This window comes from Rhipicephalus microplus, chromosome 1 (assembly GCF_043290135.1).
Source record: "Rhipicephalus microplus isolate Deutch F79 chromosome 1, USDA_Rmic, whole genome shotgun sequence".
Taxonomy (NCBI): domain Eukaryota; kingdom Metazoa; phylum Arthropoda; class Arachnida; order Ixodida; family Ixodidae; genus Rhipicephalus; species Rhipicephalus microplus.
Genome location: NC_134700.1, coordinates 301,301,641 through 301,328,428, shown reverse-complemented (window position 1 = coordinate 301,328,428; position 26,788 = coordinate 301,301,641). Strand labels below are relative to the sequence as shown.

The window sequence follows — 26,788 nt, the reverse complement described above, 5'->3', positions numbered from 1 at the left end:
TGATGTCCATCCCATATCACCTTGTACTCCCTGATTTGGTGTATTCCCGTGAGCTCCTAAGGCAAGCCTACCTATTCCACGTTGCTTGATTTCTAATCTTGCTTGAACTTCTGATCTCATGCGCAAGACCGTTGTGCCGAACGTCAGACCAGGAACCATGACCCCTTTCCATATTCCTCTCACAACATCATACCTATTGTAATTCCACAGTGGCCTGTTTTTTATTCCCACTGCATTCCTGCTACCTTTAGTCGACACGTATATTTCGTGTTCTCTTAGAAACTCGGCCCTATTGCTTAACCAAAGGCCCAGATATTTTATTTATCTGTTATCTCTAGCGTGACCTCCTTTATTCTAAGCTGACTACCTTCATTGTCATTAAAAATCATGACTGCTGATTTTTCCTTACTGAATCTGAAATCTAACCTATTTCCCTCATTACCACAGATGTCCACCAATCTCTACAAATCTTTCTTGTTGTCGGCCATTAGCACTATATCATCTGCGTACATCAATGCTGGTAGTGCCTGTTCAATGAGTTTTCCTTGTTTGACGAAAGAGAGGTTGAATTAGAGGGAGGTTCCCTTCCCTCTAATTTGGCCTCTAATCCTTGTAGGTACATCATGAATAATAAGGGTGACAGGGGACACCCCTACCTAAGCCCTTGTTTTACCTCTGCAGGCTTGGATACCTGTTTTTCCCAATTTATAATGACCTTGTTACCTTTATAGATAATCTTTAAAAGATTAGTAACAACATCTTCCACGCCTAGTGTGTCCAGTATTCCCCACAATTCCTCTTGAACCACGCTATCGTACGCTCCCTTGATATCCAAAAATGCTAGCCACAGAGGCCTGTGTTCTTTTTCTGCTAATTCGATGTACTGCGTCAGTGATAACAGATTGTCTTCCAACCTCCTGTGTTTCCGAAACCCATTCTGCAGTTCCCCCAGCACCCTCTCATCCTCTATCCATGTCTGCAGTCTTTCCTTTATAATCTGCATCGTCAGCCTGTATACCACTGATGTCACTGTTATAGGACGGTAGTTGTTTATGTCGGCTTTGTCCCCCTTTCCTTTATAGATCATGCTCATCGTGCTAAGTTTCCATCCATCGGGAACTTCTCCATCGATTATTATTTTGCTCACTGCCTCTCTCAAAGCCTGCTTAGGATGGATGAATGGAGGTATGTGGCTGTACCCTTTAGATCGGGCGGCGGCTAACGCCACCTAGCCGTAATACTTAGTGAACTAACCACCAGATTTATCTTCTTTTCCCTTCAAATAGTAAAGTTAGGTGAAGGGTATAATTTTCACTCGTTCCTTGACTTTAGCCACCAATCAGATAATCTCACTCTAGTTAAATCCACCCACTTAAAGTCTATTTTGCCCTCCCTGTCCCTAAAGCCCAGTGCTTTGAAAAACTCTGCACCATCATCCTGAACTATAGGGTGAAGCCCTTTACAGAACATTATCAAGTGTTCTCCAGTTTCTTCTTCCTCTCCACCCACACTGCATACTGTGTCTACCACTTCGTATTTGGCCCGATATGTCTTGGTTCACAATACTCCCGTCCTGGCCTCAAACAGTAGAGAACTACCCCGAGTATTATCATAGATCTTTCTTTGGCAATTTCCTGCTCAAAAGTTCGATATATCTCTAGTGAGGACTTCTTAATCATGCCAATTCTCCACATAACCGTCTTCGTTTCCTTCACTTTCTTCTTAACCGATAGTTCTTTTTGGTTTGGCCACCTGCTGTTTTCTAAGTATTTACCAGTCAATTTCCTGGTTCGCTTCCTCCATTTTGTATCGACATTCTTCATGTACAAGTCGCTGAAAACCTTCCTAGCCCGACGCTCCTTCTCCATTTCTCTCAATCGCTTCTCAAGTTTTATCTTGCTGCTAGCTTCCCTGCCCTCAAATGATGTCCATCCCATATCACCTTGTACTCCCTGATTTGGTGTATTCCCGTGAGCTCCTAAAGCAAACCTACCTATTCCACGTTGCTTAATTTCTAATCTTGCTTGAACTTCTGATCTCAAGCACAAGACCGCATTGCCGAACGTCAGACCAGGAACCATGACCCCTTACCATATTCCTCTGACAACATCATACCTATTGTAATTCCACAGTGCCCTGTTTTTCAATACCGCTGCATTCCTGTTACCTTTAGTCATCACGTATATTTCGTGTTCCCTTAGGTACTCGGCCCCATTGCTTATCCATACACCCAGATATTTGTATTTATCTGTTATCTCTAGTGTGACCTCTTGTATTCTGGCACGTTAGACACAAGTGTCATCTGGCAGTCATCTTCAAAAACGAAGGCGTGCAGCCGACGGAGAAAGATGCGCGCCAGTCTCTGAGGTGATAAGGTGTAGAACGCAAAGCGACGGGTAGGTGCCACCACCGTGACGTCGTAGCAAAGCATTCAAAGCACCTTTTTGAGCATCGCGTTGCACTGTCAGCGCAGGGCGATTAAACGCTACATTCCTTAGAGTTACTTGTGTGTGCCTCTTCTAGTATAAAGGTAGACATAGAAGACATCGAAGCGTTGTTGTGGCGCCTCAGATGTGAACAATTATTTCTTTTTTGTTGGCAATCGCACAACTATGAACGCCTAAACCTTGAGCAATATTGGTGGGCGCTACGGTTGGGGTTGGCCGTTTGGTGCCGTTTAAGGTATCGTTAGGGCAGACAAACAGACAATTGTACAGAAAGACGGACAGACAGACAGACAGACAGACAGACAGACAGACAGACAGACAGACCAACGATTTTCCATCGAAGGTCCCCAAGAAATTCTATCGTCTTTAAAAGCACGTTGTCAAATACAACACGGGAGGGGATAGGTTCTCTGCGCAACGCCTGTCGTCACACCCTCTCGCGTGTTACGTCCACCGGTAAACGGTTACGTCCACCGGTAACCGTTTCCCAGGATCGAGCTCGCTGAGCTCGTGCACTTACGTTGGCTTCGTAGAAGCCGCTCTAAACACAGTGAGAAGGTTGTCAGCCCTGTCCACTAACGATGTGTGCAGTCGATTCCAAGACCCTCGGTAATGACGCAGAGTGGGGGTGGACAAGCTCCCCGCATGCTCGGAAATACGTATTGTCACCAATGAGTGCATGCATACCGCCACTATTGGCAAATTCCATTCAGAGAGCAGGAGCACTCAAAAGCATGCTGAAAGTACTCCCTTCAGAGCCGGCGTGTTTAAGTGGTCGGACAGGTGCAGGAGCACTGTCACCCATTGGTAGAGCGAGAGTGCTTTTGCTGCGCGGAGAGCAGCCATGAGCAGTTTGTAGTGCTCTTGCCTGAAAAGCGGAGTACCACTGGTCACGTGGCCCTTGAATGTCACAGTTTGCGAATTTTTCTACAGCCGGCGACCGCGGCGGCAATGGTAGCAACCATGTGTAGTTTGACGCCACTGTTTTGCACGAATGGCTACGATGACAGCTGGACGTCTGCCGAATAGGTCATTGCACAAACATACTAGGATAATGAAGATCCTGTGGCTGACCGATTCCATGCGTATTTTGCTGCTGCCCCAGAGAGAATATGCCGGGGCTTGGAATGTTTCAGTCGCATGGTCTCCCTACTCGTCATCTTCTAACCTGCCCTCCGGGAGCGCGGCGCATTCCAATGGCAGGTTTAGTGGCCCTGCTCTCAGTGCTCTGCCTCCTACTCCTCACTGCCCTGCCCCGCTACTGCTGTTCTCTGAATGAAATTCGTCATATATCTCAGTCGGCCCAGCGGTCGCGTCCGTGCGGCATTCTCAAACGGCACACGCGAATGCCAAACAATGAACTCAAAACCACACGACCATGTTCGGCCTCGTTCTTACAAGACGTGCTTCCCGGTAGCCTTTTCCGATTTTGTCTCAAACTGGAGGTGACTTTGATGGCTATGCTCACCACGGAGTCACCTCTGTGCGCGACTTTTCTGCGCCCCCCTTCTCGGAACCTATCGGCGTCGTTAGTTGGCTAGTCGGGAACTCACACCGCGCTTTGCGGCAGCCGCATAACTTGCACCACGAACACCTCGCTCTGCATACCTCATACTAACTTGGGGCATTCAATGCTTTCTTGCGCCATCAATAGGTTCGCATCGCAGCCAGTCGATTCCGGAAAGTTGAAATTTCCTGCAAGTATAATTTCTGATGATGATATTTGGTCCTAATAATTTGGTCTGAATTTAACGAAATGTCAAAAATTTCTACAAAATTATTAGAACTGGGTGACTGATAGCAAACGCCGACCACTCCAGTTGTCGGCATTAGCACGCGATAACTGCAGCGTCATCCACAATATTGCAGCGTTACACGAAGTGTCAACAATATGCACACTGAAATTCTTATCCACAGCTATATTAACGTCCCCACATCGTGACGTAGATCTATCTTTTCGAAATAAAGAAAATATTTTTGATAGCGATGTTTCACTGTCAGCTGTTTCAGCAATAAGCCAAGTCTCGGTACGACTACATCTACGCAACAGCATTCAATGAAAGTGTGCAGGTGATCTTGTTTGTCTAAAAGACTTCGAAAGTTTGATGATTGATAAGGTACAATTGGGATGGGTTTTTTTGACGTAATTTGTTTAATTGTCTCACTAGGACGGTGATCTGAGAGCACTACCACTTTGTTTACTCAGGAATCGAACGTCTAGTGCTTATTAGCTTATCAAAAACCAGCTTGAATTCCTCATTCAGTTGGCGGTTCGCCCGAGCAAAATTACAAAGCTTACTTTTTATCTGACGCAGACGCGGCGAAAAATCTTCTACCCATACCTGTGGAGATGCACTGTCTTTGTGTTTCAAGGCATTCGTTAAAATTCAGAAACTTTACTATTACGGGGCGATTGTATCCATTATGGGCCAATGCGTATTGTTCATTATGTTCCAAAGAGGACGTGCTTAATCAGCTGCAAGAAAAAAAAAGATTACATTATAGCGATTAAAACTATACAACTTTAGAAGTTTCTCGCATTGCCTCCTCAAAGGCGGATGCACACTAGCCTGCACCTATGGGCGCACAGCACTCCAGACTGACGTCATCACTCGGCTGACAGGTGACCCTTTCAAAGGAGATTGGCGAGTGCATGAGCGGGGCTATCGAGCAGTCGCGGAGGTGATCGAAATGCCGCGATTCTGTCGTATAGGGTGGGGTCCAACTATTTCTTACTTTTGTACTTTTGCATGCTCAGCTGCACACGTATGAAACATTTTACGCACAATAACTTCTAGTATGCTGCGCACAAGTTGAATCAGAGGACTTTCTATACAATTATGGCTCTCTCTCACACACACAGCCGACATTTCTGGAAACGTAAGACAAAGCATGCCCGTCTTGTAATCACTCGTCCGTTTATTCTTTGTGGCTTACAAGTTAAGCGGGGTGTTTACATTCTGTTTGATGTTCTGGTGCACTCCACACGGATCGTGCAAATTGTGCTAACGTGGCGATAACGTTGGCCTGTATGAGAACATTGTTCTTAGGAGCGAAGCTCCTCGCATGATGCCCGTTGCCGTAGGTGTCCGTCAGACCAAAACACTAGTGTATATAGTGCGTTCATAGTGCTAGTTTGGTTTGAAAATAGACTGTACTTTGTCCGTCCGACCGTCCACGCATCTGTTCCTCCATCCGTACGTCCGTCACTTCGTAAATCCCAAAATGTGTTCGGCGAACGCCTGTGCCCTTAAGATGGGTCGGTCAGAACGGAACGCGATGCGGGCGTCTCACTTCTTGAATGATTGGACACGATGGGCGCAACGTCGCTACGCAAGCAGTACGCGAAGTGTTCATTAGATGGCGCTCACTTAGTATGAACACTTCGCTAGTACACACTTAGAGTGCCATCTAATGAACACTTCGCTAGTACGCGAAGTATTCATTAGATGGCGCTCGTTTCATTCGAGATATCTCGATAAACAGACACACACACACAGACATATGAACAGACAGACGGACGGAGTATTCACGGTTTACCGATGAAACCCTTCGAAGCTTGGCCCTACTCATCATCATTCACTCCGGTGCTATGCTGTGAATATCTTTGTTGTTTTCTTGCAATTGCCGATGACACATCATCACCACCATGAAATGATTTTAGATCCTGCTGTCGGCACCCTTCAAGCGAGCTTGAGCGAAAAGTGAGCTCCGTTATCTGGGAACTCAAACGGCAAAAGCTACAGCTTCGAAATATGTTATATATTGATAGAATTCACATGGAATCATGGACGCTCAACGCGGCTGTAACATCCAACAGCTTAGGTGAGGTCATGGCAGCATAATGTGGCTAGATTAAAATTCATACACTTAATAAAACACAACTGCTTTAACTTCAACCACTACAGATTCATAGAAAACAGAACGTCACGTCGTATTTCATGGGTTGCCACGCCGCGGTGGTCTAGTGGCTAAGGCACTCGGCTGCTGACCCGCAGGTCGCGGGTTCAAATCCCGGCTGCGGCGGCTGCATTTCCGATGGAGGCGGAAATGTCGTAGGCCCGTGTGCTCAGATTCGGGCGCACGTTAAAGAACCCCAGGTGGTCAAAATTTTCAGAGCCCTCCACCACGGCGTCTCTCATAATCATATGGTGGTTTTGGGACGTTAAACCCCACAAATCATATTTCACGGGTTGTTAGGTCTAGCCATGAGGACCAGTTTGTGGCTGTACCTACAAAGGTTGACACCTTTAAATATTCCCTCTTCCTAAAAACGATTGAGGAATGGAACGCACACAATAGCATAACTCAAATTAATTCTACAGAGGAAACTGAAAAGACGGTTATGGCATATTACTCCTCCAGGTAACCATATCAAAGCGTTGTTACCTGATCTTTTGTATATTTTTCTGTAACTGCACGTGAAGTTGGTAGGAAAAGTTCTTACGCCGCTGAAGTTTGTGATGTATGTGGTATAGCCATTGTCAAGTCTGTTGTATGAAGTTATGCTTCCATGCCAATCGTTGGTCACTACTGTGTAAACCTTAATTAACTTACCTGTTGGATTGGTCCTCTGTTAAAACTGCCCATTGTGTTGTATTTCTTGATTTCATTTATTAGTGCTTGTGTTAACAAGTGAAGTGTATTTCTTTACCCTACCCTTTAACGGCCTTTGGCTAAAAGTATAAATAAATAAATAAATAAATAAATATTCACGTGGTGATTAGTCTGCGTGATGATGACGCCGCTGAACGTTGTGGGGCCTCTGTGCATGAACGAAGGGATGCCATGTACTGACAACACTAACGTGATACCACAAAGTCCACTTCCACCACGTTGGTGCTCCAGCGTAGCTTCTTTAGTGACGTCATTGCTAGCCTTGTATACACCCTACAATGACCTGCAATTCAAGGCTACAATCAAACTCTACAAATAAGCTCTGCTAATGCATTCATTGACAGACTCATTGTCAATTCGTCGCATCGTAGACAGACATACTCGTACTCGGTGGGTAGAAAGCCTTCCTCTTCAGGATATGCAATGCCGACTAGGCCTGTGCGTAACGAGTTCGGCTAACACGTGATGGAGTACTCTAGGTCTCTCGAAGGTGCGTGCTTGCGCAGATGCATGAAGACTGAAAACAAGTGAAATACTCACTCTGACGGTCGGCAAAGTGAGGTACATCGAGCCGATCTTGAACGCGACGGCCTCTTGCTGCAAGAAAGGAGAACAAAGAAACAGAAAAGGCTATTTCATTCGTTCTGCGAGAGCTGCGTTAAGCGAACTCGTTATGTCATAGCGATACATGAACGGGTGGTGCCACCATACTCGTTGCTTGCGTGTTCTTTGCTGCAAGCATTTCTTATAGCTTATGTGGTCTTATAGGAGGCAGCACGTCGGAGCTCATGCACACAGCATACGCGGTGGGCCCAAACCAAACAACACATTTATTAAACTACTTTTAGGTCGAGGATATCGTCAGCCAAATCAAAATGCATTACTAGCTGTCATCACATTAAAACAAACTTATACAATAGTGCAATGCACTAAATCAACACACCAAATAAACACAAGTTAGCGCGGAGGCGGTGTCGCCAACGCTCGACTCACCAGGAAGGGCTCTCGTGGAAGAATGGCCCGCGGCGCCGTATTCACGGTCCCGACTGTTCCCACTACAGTGTTTTAGAAGGGGGTAGTGGAATCAGGGAGAGCGCGCGGATGTGACATTTGACGTAGACACCGCGAGATGGCGCAACCGGCGCATGGGCTGTACGGAACGCGAAACACAGAGCCTCAGCAATGCGGAGAAAGCCGTGTGCGCTTGGCGTTTTACCAAAAAAAGGAAGCGCGAAGTTATTTAGCATGTTTTTAAAAACTTCCTCTGGCTTAATACAAGCGCAGAAAAACCTGAACAGGCGGACGTTTTCGGCCAGCGTGAAAATAAAGCTGACCCAACAAGTGCAGAAAACGGGCGCAGGACGATGCGGCCGATTGGTAAACTAAAGGCTCACGAACACTTTAGAGGTAAAATTGTGAATAGTTAAATTGCCCATATCATTTGCCACTGACAATTGTCATACGTTAGGTCTCAATCGCATTCACAAGTACGATTAAGCCAAGCAACTGTGGCACCGGATGTATTAACACATTCGGAACATATGCCCCATATTAATTTCATTACGAGCGGTTTTGTTTACGTTTGTACATATCCACTGAGAGCTTGCGATTCAATTATTCCCAAGACGATGCCGCTATGGAGCAGCTGTAGTAGTGACCCGAGATAGCGAAGTTTTATGATGTAGTGAAAAAATAAAAACAAGACTAGCAATAAAAAAACTTTATTGGCACAAAACACCACAGTGTTCTCAAAGTACATGACTGCAACGAGAGGCATTAAGAGCAACGGCTGATTTTCGCATCCAATTTTTTTTACGCCATTCATTTCGCGATTTGTTGAGTCCTTTTACATAAAAATGCAGCATGGTCAGCAAATAGAACTTGGTCAACTCTGTCGGGAGCGCATCTGGATGCTGGCTGCAACCTAGGGCATTTCAAAAGTCCCTGCAGAGTTTCTCTCAGCTGCAAAACGCGGTGAAGATGTCTTGACTGCCCTAAAAAGCTCCTGTGAGGGATACAACAAGCCTCTCTTGTGACATATCACAGTTAGCTCAACGTTTCTGTTTTCTATATGAGGGGCTTCCAAAAGAAGGGTCTTGCAGGGCATGCAATCATAACGATTCAGAAACTTAATTTCGAGCAACATAATCTGCCATATAATGTATTAGACGGTCATCGCTCTTCTGCTCAACCGTGTTCTGCAGGAATACTCCGAAACATAAGTTCAGCTGATACTAGGGTCCCCTTTTCAATCAGGTGGTTCACAGCAGAAACGCTGGCTTCCTGAGCCGGAGGACCTTGCGCACTCAGGAGAGAACTATTGTTGCACTACCCCTGGTAAGGCCAACTTTCCCCGAGCGTACGGTTTTAGCAAGGTTATAAATTACGGGCCACAAATGATAATTACGAACTGCGTGGGTCTAGGTTGATTGCTGGGCGCGTTTATCCGTCCGTGCGTGCGGCCGTCACAACAAGCGCGCGAAGCACCAGCGGCAGCCACGCCAGCCAGCCCACGCGACTACAGCGCCGCCACCAGCATCCGGGTCTTGTTCGCACTCGCCGCCTCGCTTCAATGCGCTGGGCGCTCCGGCTGCTGATCCCACTACCACCTTCTAGAACACTGTAGTCCCCACCTACCACCACACGCCCAAGAGAGTCACTCATCTCCCACGTGCCGACACCCACCTTCGCCGCCAGGAGTCACTGCTGGCGCTACCGCGCTAGAGGGCCTCGATGCGCGAGGTGCACGAGCATCGAGGCACTCTATACTGCGCTAAAGTGACTGGACCGTCATACTTTTCCCTTCGCCGCCGCGTGCAGTCGGTGGGCTCCGCCACAGAAACGGGTCAACTTGCTCGGTTCACCTGTCTCTCCCGGCCACAGGAGTTCAGCGCGTTGACGGGCGATTCTTTTTACAGCCTCAGAAAAGCATTTACCCCCGTATTCACAAACGCTCCTCGACTCGACCCTTCGCTCGAAACGCTCCTTGAGTGGCGTTTTCTCATTCACAAACCACCCTTCACTTGAAAGTCTTCGTTCACTTGAGAAAATTTCGAGCGTTTCCTCGAGACTGTCAAGGAAGCGATCGAGCTACCTTGAATCATCCCTCGAGTGAAATATTTGCGCCAGCATCGCGTCCATGGCGGAGCCCGTTTACTTTGACGGCGTTTCTCGATCAAGTAGGCTGCCACCGCCGCGTTCTTTCGACAATGACGGTGCGCGTTTACTACGGAGCTGTCTTCGAACGGTTCAGCAACGGCTACTGTGGCGCCGGGACAAGCGGGCGTGGTCTCAAAAGGAGCACTCACCAGTGCCGTGATGTGTTGTGTTCGTGCATGAGCCAGTGGATTACCTGCCTTCGGGCGTGCGTATACTCGTCGTGCGAGTGCTCCAAGACTTACTGCGGATGCCAGTGCTTTCAAGTGTTTCGACGAAGCTTGCACACCACACCATATCAAGCGTGGCGCGAATGCTTGACAAACAAGCTGAGAGGAAAGTAATAGCAAACTTTGGATGCGCTGCATTCACCATACTCCTGAGCAGCTTCCTCCCCGGTGAATCTTTGCCACCCTAGCCGAAATATACGGCGAAGCACACTTTCGTTAGATGATCGTCTCTATCTACGAGAAGGTAAATTCTCCTTTTTCTTGTTTTTTTGTTCATTTTCCCATTGCTCAGGTCCCATCACTATTAGAGACAGTTTAGAAAGAACAAAACACAATGCGATTGGGCCCAATAAGTGTGCTGTTGTTGCTACTACGCGTGAAACATAACTTCGATATACAGTGTCTATGCAGCTCACAATACCAATGAACGACCACACCCAGCTTTAGGGAATCAAGCAGAGGCTCATGCTCTGTGAAACGTGCACGCACGCAAGAATGCATGGAGTGTAGTATAAAAATGGAAACATACGAAATAGAAATAAAGCAGATACATTATATGACTGTTTTTTTATGGTTGAACCCCTCCCCCCCCCCCCCCCCCCCCGAAAGAGATATTGCTGGCTACGCCATTGATTCGTGCAATTAGGTTATCAAATAACATAACTCTATGCCTTGTGAGCTGCCCAAGTGCCGGAGCCAAACATGTGTCAAAATAGGCAAAGCTCAATAATTCAACCATGTTAGTTCTTTAACGCAAGAAATTTAATGAATGAGTGCATCCCGAGAAATAAAAAAAAAATGCGACTTTGGTGTTCTAGCTATTACGTTTTTATAATATTATGTCTTGCCACTTTTGTGCAGGGGCCAGGCTGCTGACGGAAGAACACAACGGAAAGGTTTTCTAGAACGTGCCGTATTCGCAATGCATTGCAGAGTTTGCACGACTGTATACAAAAGGACAAAATCTACAGTGAATGCGTGCAGCTGCACTGTATAAGACACGCTGTGGTGTCTACTACCTCGATCCTATTTATGATGTCTTACAATCTCGAAATTTATTTAGACAGTGTGTCAGCAGCATATGCTTGATTAATGCACACTTTGCAATTGCACGCTTGTGTTTGCCACTGGGCTCTTCATCAGCCAAATGTAATAAAGGTTTATTTTGCCCTTCGTAATATCTACTTTGTTTATTTTTGAGTACATAATTATCGTCATGCTCGTCTTTTCAGGATGAGACAGAATCACAAAAACTTCTTCTCCTATTCTACAGGAGAGCCGTTCTACAAAAATCAAGCTTGTTTTATATACACCACCACCACTCCCCTTCCATGAAACTGAGATGGCGTGGTTCCAGGTGTAGACATTCTAATGTTGCGACAATAGCGGATATTTTATTAACAAGGGTTTGACCAGAAATATTCGCGATGTCTCCAATACTCTTGAGCATTTTTTATCACTTTGTTGCACTGGTCTTCGTCAAATCAGCAGAGTAAAATACTCTGCTTCTTGACGACACTTTCTCCGAATTTCAGTGAAGCACCACGGTCGTTTTTAAGACAGAACAGCGTCAAAAGTCAAAAGCGCCTTCAATTTTATCATTTCCAAAAGAATAAACCATCTCCTATAAATTATGTACTGCTGAGGCTTTAGAATGAAGCACAGAAACAACGATTATTTTCAAGAGGTATTCCCAGAAATCATATTCTACAAATAAAAGCCAAAAAATTTGCGCAAAGCTCATTCGTTCATTAACGAATGTTGTTCTGAGCTTGCAGATAAAGCAGACGGGACAAGAGTTTCAAGACGGGGCCGCTGTGTAAATTTGGAGACGGAAGCTACAGAGATTTAAAGGTTACGTCTATTCGAATCTGTCATATTAGAGCATTCACAAATGCAGGGCAAAAAGAATGTGGAAAAAAATAACTGCTTACTCAGGCATCCTTGGAAGATTGAAATGTAAAAATTGAAACACAAAAACACAAACACGCATTGTTAACCGACTATATATACTGCTAATTGAAGAAAACAACAACATTAAAATGATGTTTTCGCCTTTAGTTGAAGAAAGGCACACGATCACTTTTCTTAATTTGCATAGCAGTCTAATTCAAACGCTCAGCCACGACGATACCGTGCCTACTTTTTAACGCTACCCTGCGTCTCTCATAATCAAATGGTGGTTATGGGACGTTAAATCCCACATATCAATCAAATTAACGCTACTCTGGAGTAACCTTGAATATAAGTTGCGAGCATTGTCTTCCAAAATTTCTATTACATGCAGAGGAACAACTAAGAAAGTGCCACGTTGAAATTCTCAGTAAATGAGAAAAATGAACATATAGCACAATCCCTGGAATCAGGAACTGTTCACGTACTACCGCAGCTAAAACGAATTCACGTGCAAGTAATCTTTGTTGGAGGTGAATTCTAAAAGCACACCAATATAAAGCGATATACAGTAGAAATTACTCGCTCCACCGCGTTACACGTTCGGTGGCTACACTAGTGAGCAGAAGGCTCTCAGCAAAGCGAAAGTAAACAAAGCAATAAACCATATGTTTTGCTTCCTGCCATCACTCACGTAGTTCGTTAGTCACCCCGGCGAAAGTAGGGTCTCAAACACCCACTCAGACACTACCGTAAATATAAACTGCAATTAATAGACGCACACGAGACGAAATAAACTAAGCACATAGAAACGTTCAGCAGCAGACAAAACGCCATCAGCTGCGGCCTGGGCGCAACAGTTGTCAGACTTGAAGCACGGGTTTCGCTAACTCTATCGGCTATAGGCCTAAAGAAACCATGCTACCACTCTAAATGCATGTATTTTGCTTTAATGTCAATTTGTAAAAAAGAATGAGTAAGAAAAGCGTTCATTTATTATACAAAGATACGCATTTCTAACCACAATTGCGAATACTGTCGTTATCAGGCGCTTTTCTCGGCCCATGCAGTTCACTCAAGTGGAGGGAGCATTTCCGAGGCATCCCTTCGCGAAGGAAGTGTGGAGGAGCGTTCATGAAATGCAGCGGCTCCTTGAGTGGAGGAGCACGCTCCACCTTGACTTCGTCAAGTCGAGGGGAGCCCTTGAGTGAAGGAGCATTTGTGAATACGGGCCTTAGGAACTTTTAGACATCAGGAGTCGTTTGCACACTTAATCGCACGCTTGTTGAGCCACCGAAAAATGCACGGGTGTGGCGCTTTTGGATGCCGCAACCAGCGGGGAACGAGCAAAACCTTTTTCCTATTCCCAAAAGTTGAAATGACGCCAAGCGACAGGCTGCGTGGCTACGCAGAATATGGCGAGAAAAGCTCACTCCCACAGCTGATACCCGCATTTGTGAGGTAAGCACCTTTTTGAGAATTGGCAAGTGTTTCGGGAAAATGATTGCCCAGCACTATAGCAGCGTGTCGCGCGCGGTTTCCGTGGGGGTACATTGCCGTCTTTCATTAAATTTGCCGTAAAATTGACGCCTTACAGCTCACACGAAGTGTTGAGTGCGTCATGAAAACTGGATGTTAAACATCCACGGCGATAAATTTCCCTGGGGTTCGCTTTTGATATTTGGTGTTGTTTTACGTGCATGCTGTTTTTTATATATATGCGTGCTTGCGGTCGTTTCACTTGCTCCACGAATGAAAGTAGTACTGCTTGACGCTTCTGTATGATGAACATAAATGACAGGTGGTAGCATTAAAATCATGACCTACCCGGCATATACGGCATGATATGCTTGCCATGGTCATAATGCATTCGCGGTCGGCTCGCAAGTTTGTCGTATATCAAGATACGATTCATAATGCGTGACGGCAGTGTAAAATTGGGCCCTTTATGTGAAATGCAGTTAAAATTTCCTGTGCTTTGTATGAATGAATGCGTACAAGTACACATTCTATACAACTTACCCAAGCTTACTGTTTATGCGTTAGTTATGTTTGGGGCAAGCGAAGGATGGCCAGTCGGTAGATGGTATCTGACGAAAAAGGAAGATTTCAGTTTCAGGAAGGAAGAGTTCAGTTCAGACTGGCGCGGTAGATGGACGTGTTTTTGAACGCTCCCGATTGACTGCGCAGATAAGTGGTTTTGCATGTTTTAAGCTTGTTTTTATAAATAATAAGGCAGCAGTTGAAACCATTACAGCACTTACTACATTGTATGGCTTTTCAGGGGTCAGTACCAGGTATTTACTAGTTCCTGTTTGTTTCTTTGTGTTTTTTTTCTTGCCACCCTGTGGGGAAGGCGCACGATTACTGAACACGCAATTTTTTAGTAGGGCAGGATTCGTCGTACGCCGTGTTTCGTATTATCGAGTGTGACAATTCATAAAGACAATTGGTGTCAGAAACACATGGTTAAAAAGGCTGTAAAGTGTTCAACATGACGGGTGGGTCGGGAAATAGACCCAAGTGCAGAAGAGAATGGAGAGGAGGATGACACCAAGTGTAGGCAATGTGAGGTCGAGGAAACAATGGAGAAAATGACGGTTGCCCAGAGTGAACTGCTGATGATAATCACCGAGCTGGAGACTGCGTTGGCGACAGAGCAAGAGAAAACAAGGGCTATAGGAGAAAGGCTGGAGTCCGCTGAGGAGGCACTAGCGAAGGTGAACAAAGGAGCGGCCGACTGAGAAAACAGTAGGGCACCGGCCACCAGAACGGCGGAGAATAAAGAGCAAGCAAGTTCAGAAAAGACAGATTCAGCAGGTTCAGTGGTCGCAAGACCCAGCTTCAGCGAAGTAGTGGTGGGGCTGGGAGAGGACAAAGCAGCCGGCGTCACAGGTGCAAGCAACCCCCATGTGCAGGACTCTGCAGCTGAAAAGTCAAAGCAAGTGATAATCGCCAAGGACTCGAAATTAAAGCGATGTGCCGAAGCAATCAAAGAGAGGGTAAGAGGTGACAAAAGGGTTGCAGTAGGGACGTTCTCAGGACACAAGCTGGAAGCAGTCATGGGGCGAGCGGGCGCAAAACTGAAAACTACAGCTGATGGACGAAACCTCATGATAATTTCAGACGGTTTAAACAATGCCTAAAATGAAGATACAGCAGGACTAGCGACCACACTGGCGAAATGGGTCGATTACATGCACGCCGCTTCTCCTCAGGTACAGGTAGTGATATGCCCGATACTGGAGGTACCAGTGCGTGACGGCAACCTGCAAAGAGCGGTTGTAAACGCAAACCAAAAGATATGGCGGATGAGTCGAAAGAAAGGCTTTGAGGTGGTGGAAATATAGAGGTGCTTAGGTGGGTTGTTTTCAACAAGACACTTCGATGGGCGGCAGGGTTATGAGGTGGGTTGGCGACTTGCAGGATGCGCAGTAGCTTTTTGGGGGGACACGCGGGCCCTTCGAGGTGCAGGATAGCTAGTAACGAGGAAAACAACCAGGGAGACTCTTTGACAGGTGGTATAGACAGATAAAATTCCAAAGTGGCACCAATATCAAAGACAGGTGAAGTCCGGGGAAGAAACAGACTAAGCCACGAGGGCCGAGTTAATTCAGACGTAGGATATATTAACATGCAGGGTGGCAGGAACAGGATGAAGTGGGAAGAGATAGCAGAACAGCTAATGGGAGAGGCCGATGGTATACGGTTTCGTAGAAACACATCTTAGGGGCATGGAACAACCTCCTAACAATCCGAACTACACGTGAAAATATTGTAATAGAACAGAAGGCAGTAGAAAGGGGGGTGGTATTGGGGCATTCATTCATAAAAATACAGACTGGCAAAGGTCAAACAGGATTGCAAGGAACATTTGTGGCTAAAAGGGAAGTGGCAGGGCAAATGACACTCCTTGGTTTGTTGTACTTGTGGACGGTAGCAAAAGCCAGAGAGGAAAACCAGGCAATGGTCAAGTGCATATCAAAGGACATTGAGGAATTAGGAAGAAAGTGCGAGATAATTATACTAGGAGACATGAATGCGCATATAGAAGATATAGATGGGTATACCGACCCAACAGGCAAAATGATAACGTATATTTGTGAAAGGCATGATTTGATCATTTGCCACAGTACTGAAAAGTGTGACGGGCAAATAACATAGGAGGTAGAAAGGCTGCAGTCGACGATAGATTGCGCACTGATGTCGCATAGGATGTATGATAGGCTCATGGGAAATGCAAATAGATGAATATGGCTCCAGAAGTCTGGGTAGTCATCACAAATTTATCAAGCTAAGTTTTGGAAAAACACTGAAAGTGGGAAGGAGACAAGATGAGCAACTAACGGAAAATTTCTATTCAGAAAGGCAAATCGAAATACTTACTAATCAAATTGAGAAAGTAATCACTTATGATAATAAAACTGTGTGGAATTACACGAATATACTTAGACTGAACTAGAACTTTCTGAGGCACGTGGCAAGTCACCCCGGAAAAGAAGACACAAACCCCAAAATTGGTGGGATGACGAAGTTAAGAGAGCCATGGCAAGACGTCAGGAAGCCTCTAGGGAACACAGACATTCTAAGCAGTGGGGTGAACCGACTGATGATGTTGAAAGAAAATGGGACATCTTTCTAAGCTGTAGAAAGGAAGCATTCCTTCTGATCAATGAAAAGATTAGAAAAAAAGGGGCTCAGTGGCTGGCAGAAGTACATAAAAGAATGGAAAGACAGCTGTGAAATTTCGCAACCATCTAAACTCTCTAAGAAATGGAACGACGCTATAGCAGAGGTTTATAAGTATAGCTCAAGGTGCATCGTGTGTACTGACTCTAGACAGCCGACCGGCTGTCTAGCTAGGCCTGTTGTTGCGCGAAAGCATTTTTAAGCTGTACGTTGACGAAATGACGGAGTTCTTGTTTATCTGATTTCTTGGGGGATGAGGCTGCAAAGTGTGGGAACGCAGAGGCGGAGACACGTCTCTGAGGAATGGAGAGTTGTTTGCTGCATTGGTGTAGCATCAAGAAGGGGTTCGTCCCACGAAATGCTCTCAGATGAGATAAGAGGTATTTAATTGAGAGTATGGGAGCTTAGTGCTCGATGACGAGATCGGGATCGTGGACAGGGGACGTGCTTGGCGCCGACTCTGATCCAGGGCTTGATACAACATCGAGAAGTTGGTGTCGATGTGTGGAGTATACTAAGGGTTCGGTAAGTAAGGTCAACGTCAATACAGCCCAGTGATTACTGCGCGGTCAGTTTAGTGGCCGCCCCGGCCTTTGATTGTAAATAAGTGTGAGTGTGTAAAAACACTGAAGTTTGCCAGGAACTGAGCAACCGGGCCTGTCCAGTCTTTCAACGTGTCGTCGTGATCGTTTGAACCGAACCAATGGGATTACCTCCATCATCCCAAAATTAACTACATGTCTTGCGGTTAATTTAAGCTGTACCTTTTCTTCGAAATAACTTCTTGCAGAAAAACTCCAGAAAACCCAAAATGCGGCTCCAAAAGAATCAGCATGTGCGCAGCTGTGGCAAATTGGTGTGAAATAAATCTCAGTTGTGCCATGGTGCATCTTTCGCGTGGATGCATGTAGTTACCGGCGTTCGGCCGCAGGCCCGAAGGTCGCGCACCCGATTACGGCTACGCGGGAGTGGAGGCGAAATGCTGGAAGCCCGAGTATGGTGCCATGTTAGTGAACATTAAAGACGTGATGAAACAATGGTGACCACTGCTTTATATTTTTTATTTTAATAAAAAATACAATGTGGCTAAACTTTCCAGAGCCATCGATTATGACGTCTCTCATAATAACATCGTGGTTTTGCGACGTCAAACTCCTGGTAATATCATTACATTTGTATCTTTTTGTAAGGATCTATGTCACATATTTTAGCATGTACCAAAACTATTATGATACGCACAGCTCGGTGCCTGCGGCCCTGCCCACTTCCCTGTCAAGATTTGTTTTTTATCCCATTCTAACCTTAAAGGGGCGAACAATCACCCTTTAATGCGTCATGCGCGATTTTATTGTGTTTTATCTGGCAGATACCACGCATTGTTGGAACCGTTGTAATGTGAAGCCGCCTTCGTTGTAATGCGAACCGTTGTAATGCGAAATTGCATACATTGCCTTGTCTTTCAGCCAGATGAAGTCATTCATGACATGTAGTTCAACAAATATCACATGTTTGTCTTGCATGCATGCATGAAGAGTCTGGTATATGTCAGGTGACTGAAATGCACTTAGGTATATTATGGTACAAATACAGCATAACCTGTCATTTATGTTTGTCACACAACCATGTCATACCACACCAGTTTTAGTACACATCCAGAGAACAAAATGGCCGAACGCGTAGCTAGACAGTGTAATGCGCACTGTGCAGTACATGGTATGCATGCCATTATTTTCATGTTACAATATATTCATTCATTTTTTTCATATATAGTAACGTCGCGGAATAGTATATGCAGGTAGCTGAAAAGCCGCCAGCATGACCTTTTCTGTACGTCATGCAGTACATGAAATGCAAGCCTTAATTTTCATGTTTTCACCTGTAATTCATATTGTTAATCTAGTCCTCCCCCTCTTTACTCTATTAACTTTGCTGTACACCGATCTAGCGAATAAGACGCGAGCGCACCATGACCGTGTGTCATGTAAATGATGCCGCACATAGCATACACGTCATTCCTTTCATGTTACCACCTGCCATTTACCTTCGTGATACAACCCTGTTATTTCACACCGTTTGCTATGCATTCATTTAACAAAACTGCCACGAAAGCACAAAAAGATAGATAGATAGATAGATAGATAGATAGATAGATAGATAGATAGATAGATAGATAGATAGATAGATAGATTGTTATGGCGTTTACTGGCCGGCACACAGCGAGTCTACACAATGGCGACAGTAACGACCAAGCACGGGCTCTCCGCGCGAGCGGCGTTCTTTTTGGGCAGACCCACTAGAAAGCACTTGAGAGTTCGACGCATTTCAGTGTTCGGCGGCTTCTCTACACCCCGGGGTCGAAGAGAGAGCCGCCTGGCGACCTAACAGCTTGTCAGTACGAGCGGGTCATAGTAAGCCTTCAGGCGCTCCACGTTGACTATGTCGCGCCCGCGGCAACGCATGTCTGAAGATTGTTCAATTGGCTCGACAAGATAGTTGACCGGAGATGTGCGCTCGATCACACGGTATAGGGACCTTCATATTTCGGGAGTAGTTTGGAAGAAAGGCCAGCTACAGAGGTCGGTATTGAGAGCCATACAAGGGAACCAGGAAGGAACGTGGGCTCAGAAGTGGCGGAGCCATCACGAATACTCTTCTGCCGCTCTTGCTCATGCGTCGTAAAAGTCTTCGCAAGCTCGCGACACTCTTCAGCAAGCCTGGCGGTCTCGGAAATAGGTGTACACTCAGGTGGATCCGGCGTGTACGGGAGTATCGTGTCGATGGTGTGTGACGGGTGCCTTCCGTACAGCAAGAAGAAAGGTGGAAAACCAGTCGTGCTCTGAGGGGCGGTGTTGTAGGCGTAGGTGACGAAGGGTAGTATGGTATCCCAATTCGTGTGGTTGGCGGCGACGTACATCGACAGCATGTCGTCGAGGGTACGGTTAAAGCGTTCGGTCAGACCATTCGTCTGCGGGTGGTAAGCAGGCATGACCTCCGCTATTTCCTGCTCAATCGCTCGGCGGATGGGTGGAAGAATAGTAGTTGCCGATTGTTGAACAGCCGGTGGGTGGGCAAAGGGAAGGAGAGAGAACTGGCGTGCGATTTCCTCACGGATGAAGGACTTTAGGTCTGCCAGCAGCGCCACCTGATCACATCTCGCCTCCAAGCCAGCAAGCCCTGCTTCTCGGGGTGTAGAGCGACGGGTCATCGAGCGCTGCCGGCGGAGCTCTTCGTAGCTCTGGCATAGCGTGATGACCTCAGCTGCTGTGCCTGGGTTTTTGGCTAGCAGCATCGTGAAGGCATCATCGTCAATGCCCTTCATGACGTTCCGTATCTTGTCTGATTCGGACATGCTGTCGTTGGATTTCTTGCACAGGTCCAGGACATCTTCAATGTGAATGATTCACCGGCCTGCTGAGCGCGTTCGCGTAAGCGCTGCTTGGCTTGCAGCTTGCGAACGGCAGGACGGCCGAAAACGTTGGTGATAGCAGTCTTGAAATCGGACCAGGTAGCGAACTCGGACGCGTGGTTGGTGTACCACAAACTTGCAACGCCCGCAAGGTAGAACACCAAGTTTGTCAACTTGCCGTCCTCGTCCCATTTGTTGGGGACGCTCACGCGCTCGTAAATGGCGAGCCAGTCCTCCACGTCAGTGCCATCAGCGCCCGTGAAGATGGGTGGATCGCGGATCCTGGGGACACCGGGACAAGGGGGTGGCATGGGAGGAGGCGTTTGCTGAGAGGCGTCGTGGGACATGGTAGATTGCAGAGTACGTGAGCGTAGTTCCAAGGGCATCGAAGGGGATCGTAGCACTCTCCACCAATTTGTTATGGCGTTTATTAGCCGGCACACAGCGAGTCTACACAATGGCGACAGTAACGGCCAAGCACGGCTCTCCGCGCGAGCGGCGTTCTTTTTGGGCAAACCCACTAGAAAGCACTTGAGAGTTCGACCCATATCAGTGTTCGGCGGCTTCTTTAGAAGATAGATAGATAGATAGATAGATAGATAGATAGATAGATAGATAGATAGATAGATAGATAGATAGATAGATAGATAGATAGATAGATAGATAGATAGATAGATAGATAGATAGATAGATAGATAGATAGATAGATAGATAGACAGACAGACAGACAGACAGACAGACAGACAGACAGACAGACAGACAGACAGACAGACAGACAGACAGACAGACAGACAGACAGACAGACAGACAGACAGACAGACAGACAGACAGACAGATAGATAGATAGATAGATAGATAGATAGATAGATAGATAGATAGATAGATAGATAGATAGATAGATAGATAGATAGATAGATAGATAGATAGATAGATAGATAGATAGATAGCAAATTATTCTAGCACTTTTACTGTATTGCTGATTAGCTTTTGAAAAGAGCCAAATTTAGTAAATGTCGATGCGGACTATCCAGCACCTATTCGCTAGAGAAAATTCATTTTCTGGCTGTATATAGAGGATGGCATTTGCCGTTTGAGTGCTCAATTTTATTTATGTACGCCTGCTCACTTTTTAATTATATTGATCTAAATTGGGCAATATTCTCATTAGATAGGCCTACCGTGGCCAATTTTTGCGGAGAACTACTGAAGCTCATTAGCTGAATTTGTACGTGGATAAACTAGAACCCCTGATCTATTTCCTCAACGTAACGTTTTTCAATAAAGCAAGCAGAAATGCGAAACAAAGCTCGCAAATTTTCTTAATTTATCGTGCCGTAAACATCAACAAAATCGTTGTTATCTTGAAATAGCGCTGAAATATAAGCATGCATAGCCTAAAATATAACAGTTACGGTCTCCTGGTATACTTATGCACACGAATCGCACACAAGAACTGCAGGAATATTGAGAAATCTACATTATTCCTATCACTACAACGAAAATCTTCCCCTAGCGCCACCTAAACAGAAATAAAGAAAGCGCTGAATTTGAAGGTTCCCTGTCTCCCCGAATCCGGCGTGCGAAAACATTTTGCCTCAGGAGGAAACGTCTTTTCTAACTTCAAACCATGCACCGTCATCTGTAAGCCTTCCTCCCCTCAGAGTCTCATGAGGCTGCGCGGTACCGCGGGAGAGCGTGAAAACAGGTGGGCAGTATCCTCCGAGAGAATGGGGTGAGCGTCTTCACGGGAAAAAAAGGCCGAATTCTTGGAAAGTCCCTCTTTTATGTGTGCACGTCTTTGTCGCCCTCCTCACCCCCCACGGACTATAGCGAAAAGCGAGGGCTGTGCGACGACAGTCAGAAGAAAGCAGAAAAACGAACGACAAACGAGCGATACGAGCGAACTGAGCAGACGTGCGTGGGTAAGGTATTTGTGAATATCTTTTTTTTTTACCGTGAAATATACGAAGCTTCAGACGTGCTGCGCTTGTTGGTATGAACTTATCACAACAAACAGCACAAACACGAAACGAGGCACACCTACAGGAATGAGATGAAGTCTGTTTTGCACTTTCTGCGTGTTTATTTCATTTATTTACTCTGGGGAAAACTATGGTGCGGCAGGAGTTGAGGACGCGTGTTCGCTTTCCGCCTTTATATACGACAAGCGCACATTTCCATAGCGCCGAAATGCGCGAACACCAATGTTCTGGAGTACCCCATGACGGCGCTCCTCATAATCACTACAAACTCGCTCTAAGGGGACGCAGGTGCTTGCAAACTCTTTTCTCGGAGTCGGCTGTGAATATTCGTCATCGGTTTCAATAAACCACAAAACCAAGCAATATTTATTCCGTTGCTCACTGCATAAACTGGCTAAAATCATGCTACTGCCTGAAAATCTTGCAGAATTTTCAGCCAGTAACAACGAAGCGAAGTGGCATGAAATTTGCTGAATGCACGGCGTGGTGTAAGAAAGTACTTCGGTGCGGGGACAGCAATGAGCCACCAGGGCTCTTTTTTTTTCTGCTTTGAAGCACCCGCGACAAGTGAGGTCCTTCAGGGAGGCAGAAAGGCGGATAACTTTTGACTATGCTCCCACTGTGCCGGTCTGGTGGGGGAGCGGCAGTGGTGAAGCCCATCTATATTTCCTACGCACTGAGGGTTTATGCCGCTCAATCTAAGGTTTGCAACGTCGAGTAGGGAACTTGTTGGTTTTCTTCAGTGCCAGTGTACAACACCATGCGACAAGGCACCTTGCCGACGCTTTCGCCTGAAGGAGAGAGAGAGAGAGAAAGGCAAAGGAAAGGCTTATATGCTACCCTACACGGGGAGGGGGAGAAAAAGAATAGAGAAAAATGTCAAGGGCATGCGGCACCTGCTGACAATTCGTCATTGGGAAGTCTGCCGTGCGGAGAACTGTCAATGCGTCAAGATAGCAGCTCCTTGACTCGTTAGCGTGAGTCATAAGGCTGACGAGTAGAAATAGCCGGTCTTAGACTTACGCCTAGTAGCTCGAAAAGAACAGAAACGTTTCTGAAAAGGATAAGTTTATAAGAAAGTGTGGTGACATCGGTGTGCATAAAACACGTTTACATGAGTGCGAAACATGCGCTTCGCATTCATGTAAGCAATGGAAGGCACATTGCACTAATGCGTAGAAAATGGGCAGTTTTGCAAGTGCCGGTCGATTCACGGGCCGTAAATCACGATGAGGGGAATGGTGGTGGCCCCCCGTTGTGCGAACTTCGTGCGTCCCTCTTTTGCTATAAGAAATTAATATTAGCTCAAGAAAACAAAAACACTCGAGAAAGAAGTGGGACGAAGCAGAAATGTCGGGAGCTGAGATATTCCTGCCTTCTGCCACTCCTTTCTCAAGTCATTGTTATTTTGCTCGCGCTAATATGTACCTATTTATATAGTGGTTGATGACGCAGAAAATTGTGCGAATTTCTGTTTCCCATGCTCGAGGCACGACTAAGCTAATGAGTTATTTGTTTTTAATTCTTTTACATAAACCAACTCGCCCAGCTACAAGTAGCTGTAATCCGATACTCGCTCGCTGTAATCCGACACCACATGGTAGCTGCGGCGTACAGAAGACGAGAGGTCCTGCAAACGGCGTCGCATCACCTTTCCGAAACGCGCTTGCAAAGTCGATGGGCTACTCTGGCATTCGTGTAAAATTGATTACAGCCTGACAGCTCGAGGCAACTGCCAGTCAGGCGGCTGCCAGCTGGGGCGACTAACTAACTTCATTCAACAAGAGGCCGGCACGCCGTCTCCACGGTTGTAGGGAGTGGGGTCCAGTTCGTCTTTCCTCGATAAGGAAGCACGTTTGCGTATAGCCGCGCGTCGACAGTTTGCCGTAAGCCGGCACGGCACGCACAGCGTTTGTACGAATGCGACAACTGGCGCATCACGACCATGTAAACGGGGGTAATGCGCTAGAAAGACGTATCGCACAAATGCGCCAGGCAGGTCTGGATTTCGAAAGGTAACTCGACCCAGAGTACTTTTCACGACAAAGGAACGCCGACCACTCGTCCTGTTGGCCTTGTGTGCACTTCTCGCACACTACAAGACAGCTGCGAGGACAGAAAGCAAGAGCTTCTCGGGACTAAAGTCCGCTAAATTTTTCTCTTTTACCTAAGTAACGACAACTGCTTCCTCTCCCGACCCTCTCTCACACACAGCTGGTGTCTGCCGCCATGTGCTTCCTAACTAGGCAGACTTCCAAAGCCACGTACGTATAAGTAAATTTGCCACGCGCCTATCAGTGAACAATGTGCGAACGCGACGCGCCTTTCTCCTCCAGCTAGTCCCCCGTCAATAGTGAGCGAGGAACGCGTTTTACCAGGTGCTTCCATGGGAAGTAGGGGTGCCCAAGGCGACACCACTAACACCTGAATAGTCTAGATGGCCTCGCACGAGGGCTGGAGATGTGGAAAAGCAGCCACTATGATAGCCTGAAGGTGCGAGGCAGCATGACGAGGGGGGAGGCAGACTGAGTGAGGATGACGACGGACACAAAAATGCGTGCTCAGCACGGAAGGCGACAGTGCTGTAGTAGCGTGAGACACTAGAGATAGAATGCATTTCTGCCGCATCCTCTGGTGTCCACTGCTCGCATAGAGGGCTTCTTTAGAGTTTGCTTAGCGTGCGCTGCGAGTGCCTGTGGGAGTACCTGCAGCACGAGTGCCTTGCCGGGCTTCACATGAGTCATGACAAATCATAAGGATAGAGCTTCGCGGAAGAGGAAGAGAGCCGCCATCACGACATGTCGAGCACGGGCAGCAGCTGCATTTTCACACCATTCAAGGTAATACCATTTCGATTACTGTGGTTTCTTTTGATAATAAAAGCGCGCAGCTACAGCAGCAAAAAGAAAAAAAAACATTATAGAAGCCTATTCTTGATACGGTGGCGAGCTCGTTTTGTACCCCAGACGCAATGTGGGCTCCGTAAAGGAAGGAAGGAAGCAGAAGGCAAATTGTCACGTTGTGGGCGACATTCTTTTTATGATCAGCTTTACGTTGCCAGCTACACTGCTATACTTTACTCTATTTTATGTTGGCATGTTAGTTTTGGTGGCTATATATGTACAAAGATGATTCGTTAGAACTTCTGTTTTACGGCTTCAGGTGAACAAAACTGTCCAATGCTATAGCCCGTACTTTGTCGCTGCAGCGCCTTTAGGTGCGTGTACAGGACGCTGGACACGCAGTCACTCCTAGATAATGCGCGCCCGTGAGAAGAAAGTGCTAAGATCTACGGACGTGTGGAGTCTATAAAAAGCCTTCTTTCTTTGTGTATCTGAAATGTCGCTGCCGTGTATCAAAAGGCTAAGGGTAGGTGCTTCTTAGCGCTGTGACGAGAGGTCTGGGCGAATCAGGACCTACAGCACGCTGTGTGTACGTCCCAACGCTCCTGCTTGCGTGTTTATCTGCTTGGGCGCCTTTTATTTGTCGTGACCTTGGGCTCCGTCTGTCTTTCTGACCTGCACTTGTCCGATCGAACAGCATATTTGCGGGCGGAACATTGAGCAGTGGTGGCAAAGCCCGGCATTTTTGTCTGATGCTGCTTTTTTCGCAAGCACGCGGCGTGCTTGAGAGCTGAGCACTGTAACTGAGAAAGTGTTCTATAAAAGCTAGACTGTGCTCAAAGTAAAAAAAAAAGATGCGAGATGCACCCAATCAAATGATTCTGTACACACGAGCGCTTATCCCACAGCGCACGGACACGCGCGCACACAGCGTGTCACATGCCCTATCCGCCCAACCATCCTCTCAAAACGCTATGACGCACTTGTCAATCCGTAATGGTTCATATTTTATCCCGGCCACCCTTTTCTACCGTAAATAAGCTTTTTTGGAAACAAAACTATTTAATTTATATATTGATATATTGATTGACTGATTGATTGATTGATTAGGTTCAAGGAAGGCAGCACAAACACCTGTATCGTCTATCTTGCTTTTTATCGACATTCAAGCAACCCATAGTAGACGACTGTCGGGAGAAATTCTTTTCAGTAATTATCCCGACTGAGAAAAGGACTCGCCCTTTTATTTTGAGTTTTGCATCGGTCCCTCACCCCACCAGCTTATTATTCATGCCAGCTTTGGAAGTGTAGTTGCTACGATCCCTGTGCATCTGGTGCTAGCTCACTAACCACATGATGTACTTTCCTGTAAAATTTTCAGGTAGGCGAATTCGCCGGAGAGCAACAGAGAGCAACGCTAAAGCGCCACCTGTACGCCATGCTTGGACGACAGTGGTTTTGCCAGAGAGGATGACGCAACGTGTGAATACTGGGACAATTTCGGCATCGTCGAAGAGTCGCTGCC

General features: G+C 46.4%; 1 protein-coding gene across 11 annotated transcripts in view; it reads right to left on the bottom strand.

Moving 5' to 3' along the window:
* The window catches only part of LOC119165999 (high affinity cAMP-specific and IBMX-insensitive 3',5'-cyclic phosphodiesterase 8B), a 404,448-nt gene that overhangs the window by 333,342 nt on the left and 44,318 nt on the right, over window positions 1-26,788 (bottom strand). For all 11 annotated transcript variants that reach the window (XR_012884029.1, XR_012884034.1, XR_012884037.1 and 8 more), the window contains one exon: window positions 7,605-7,661. Coding sequence is in view for 7 of the 11 variants with exons in the window: in XM_075865592.1 (XP_075721707.1) it covers window positions 7,605-7,661 (57 nt within the window). In the remaining 4 variants the exon portion in view is untranslated. The remainder of the gene's footprint in view (window positions 1-7,604; window positions 7,662-26,788) is intronic.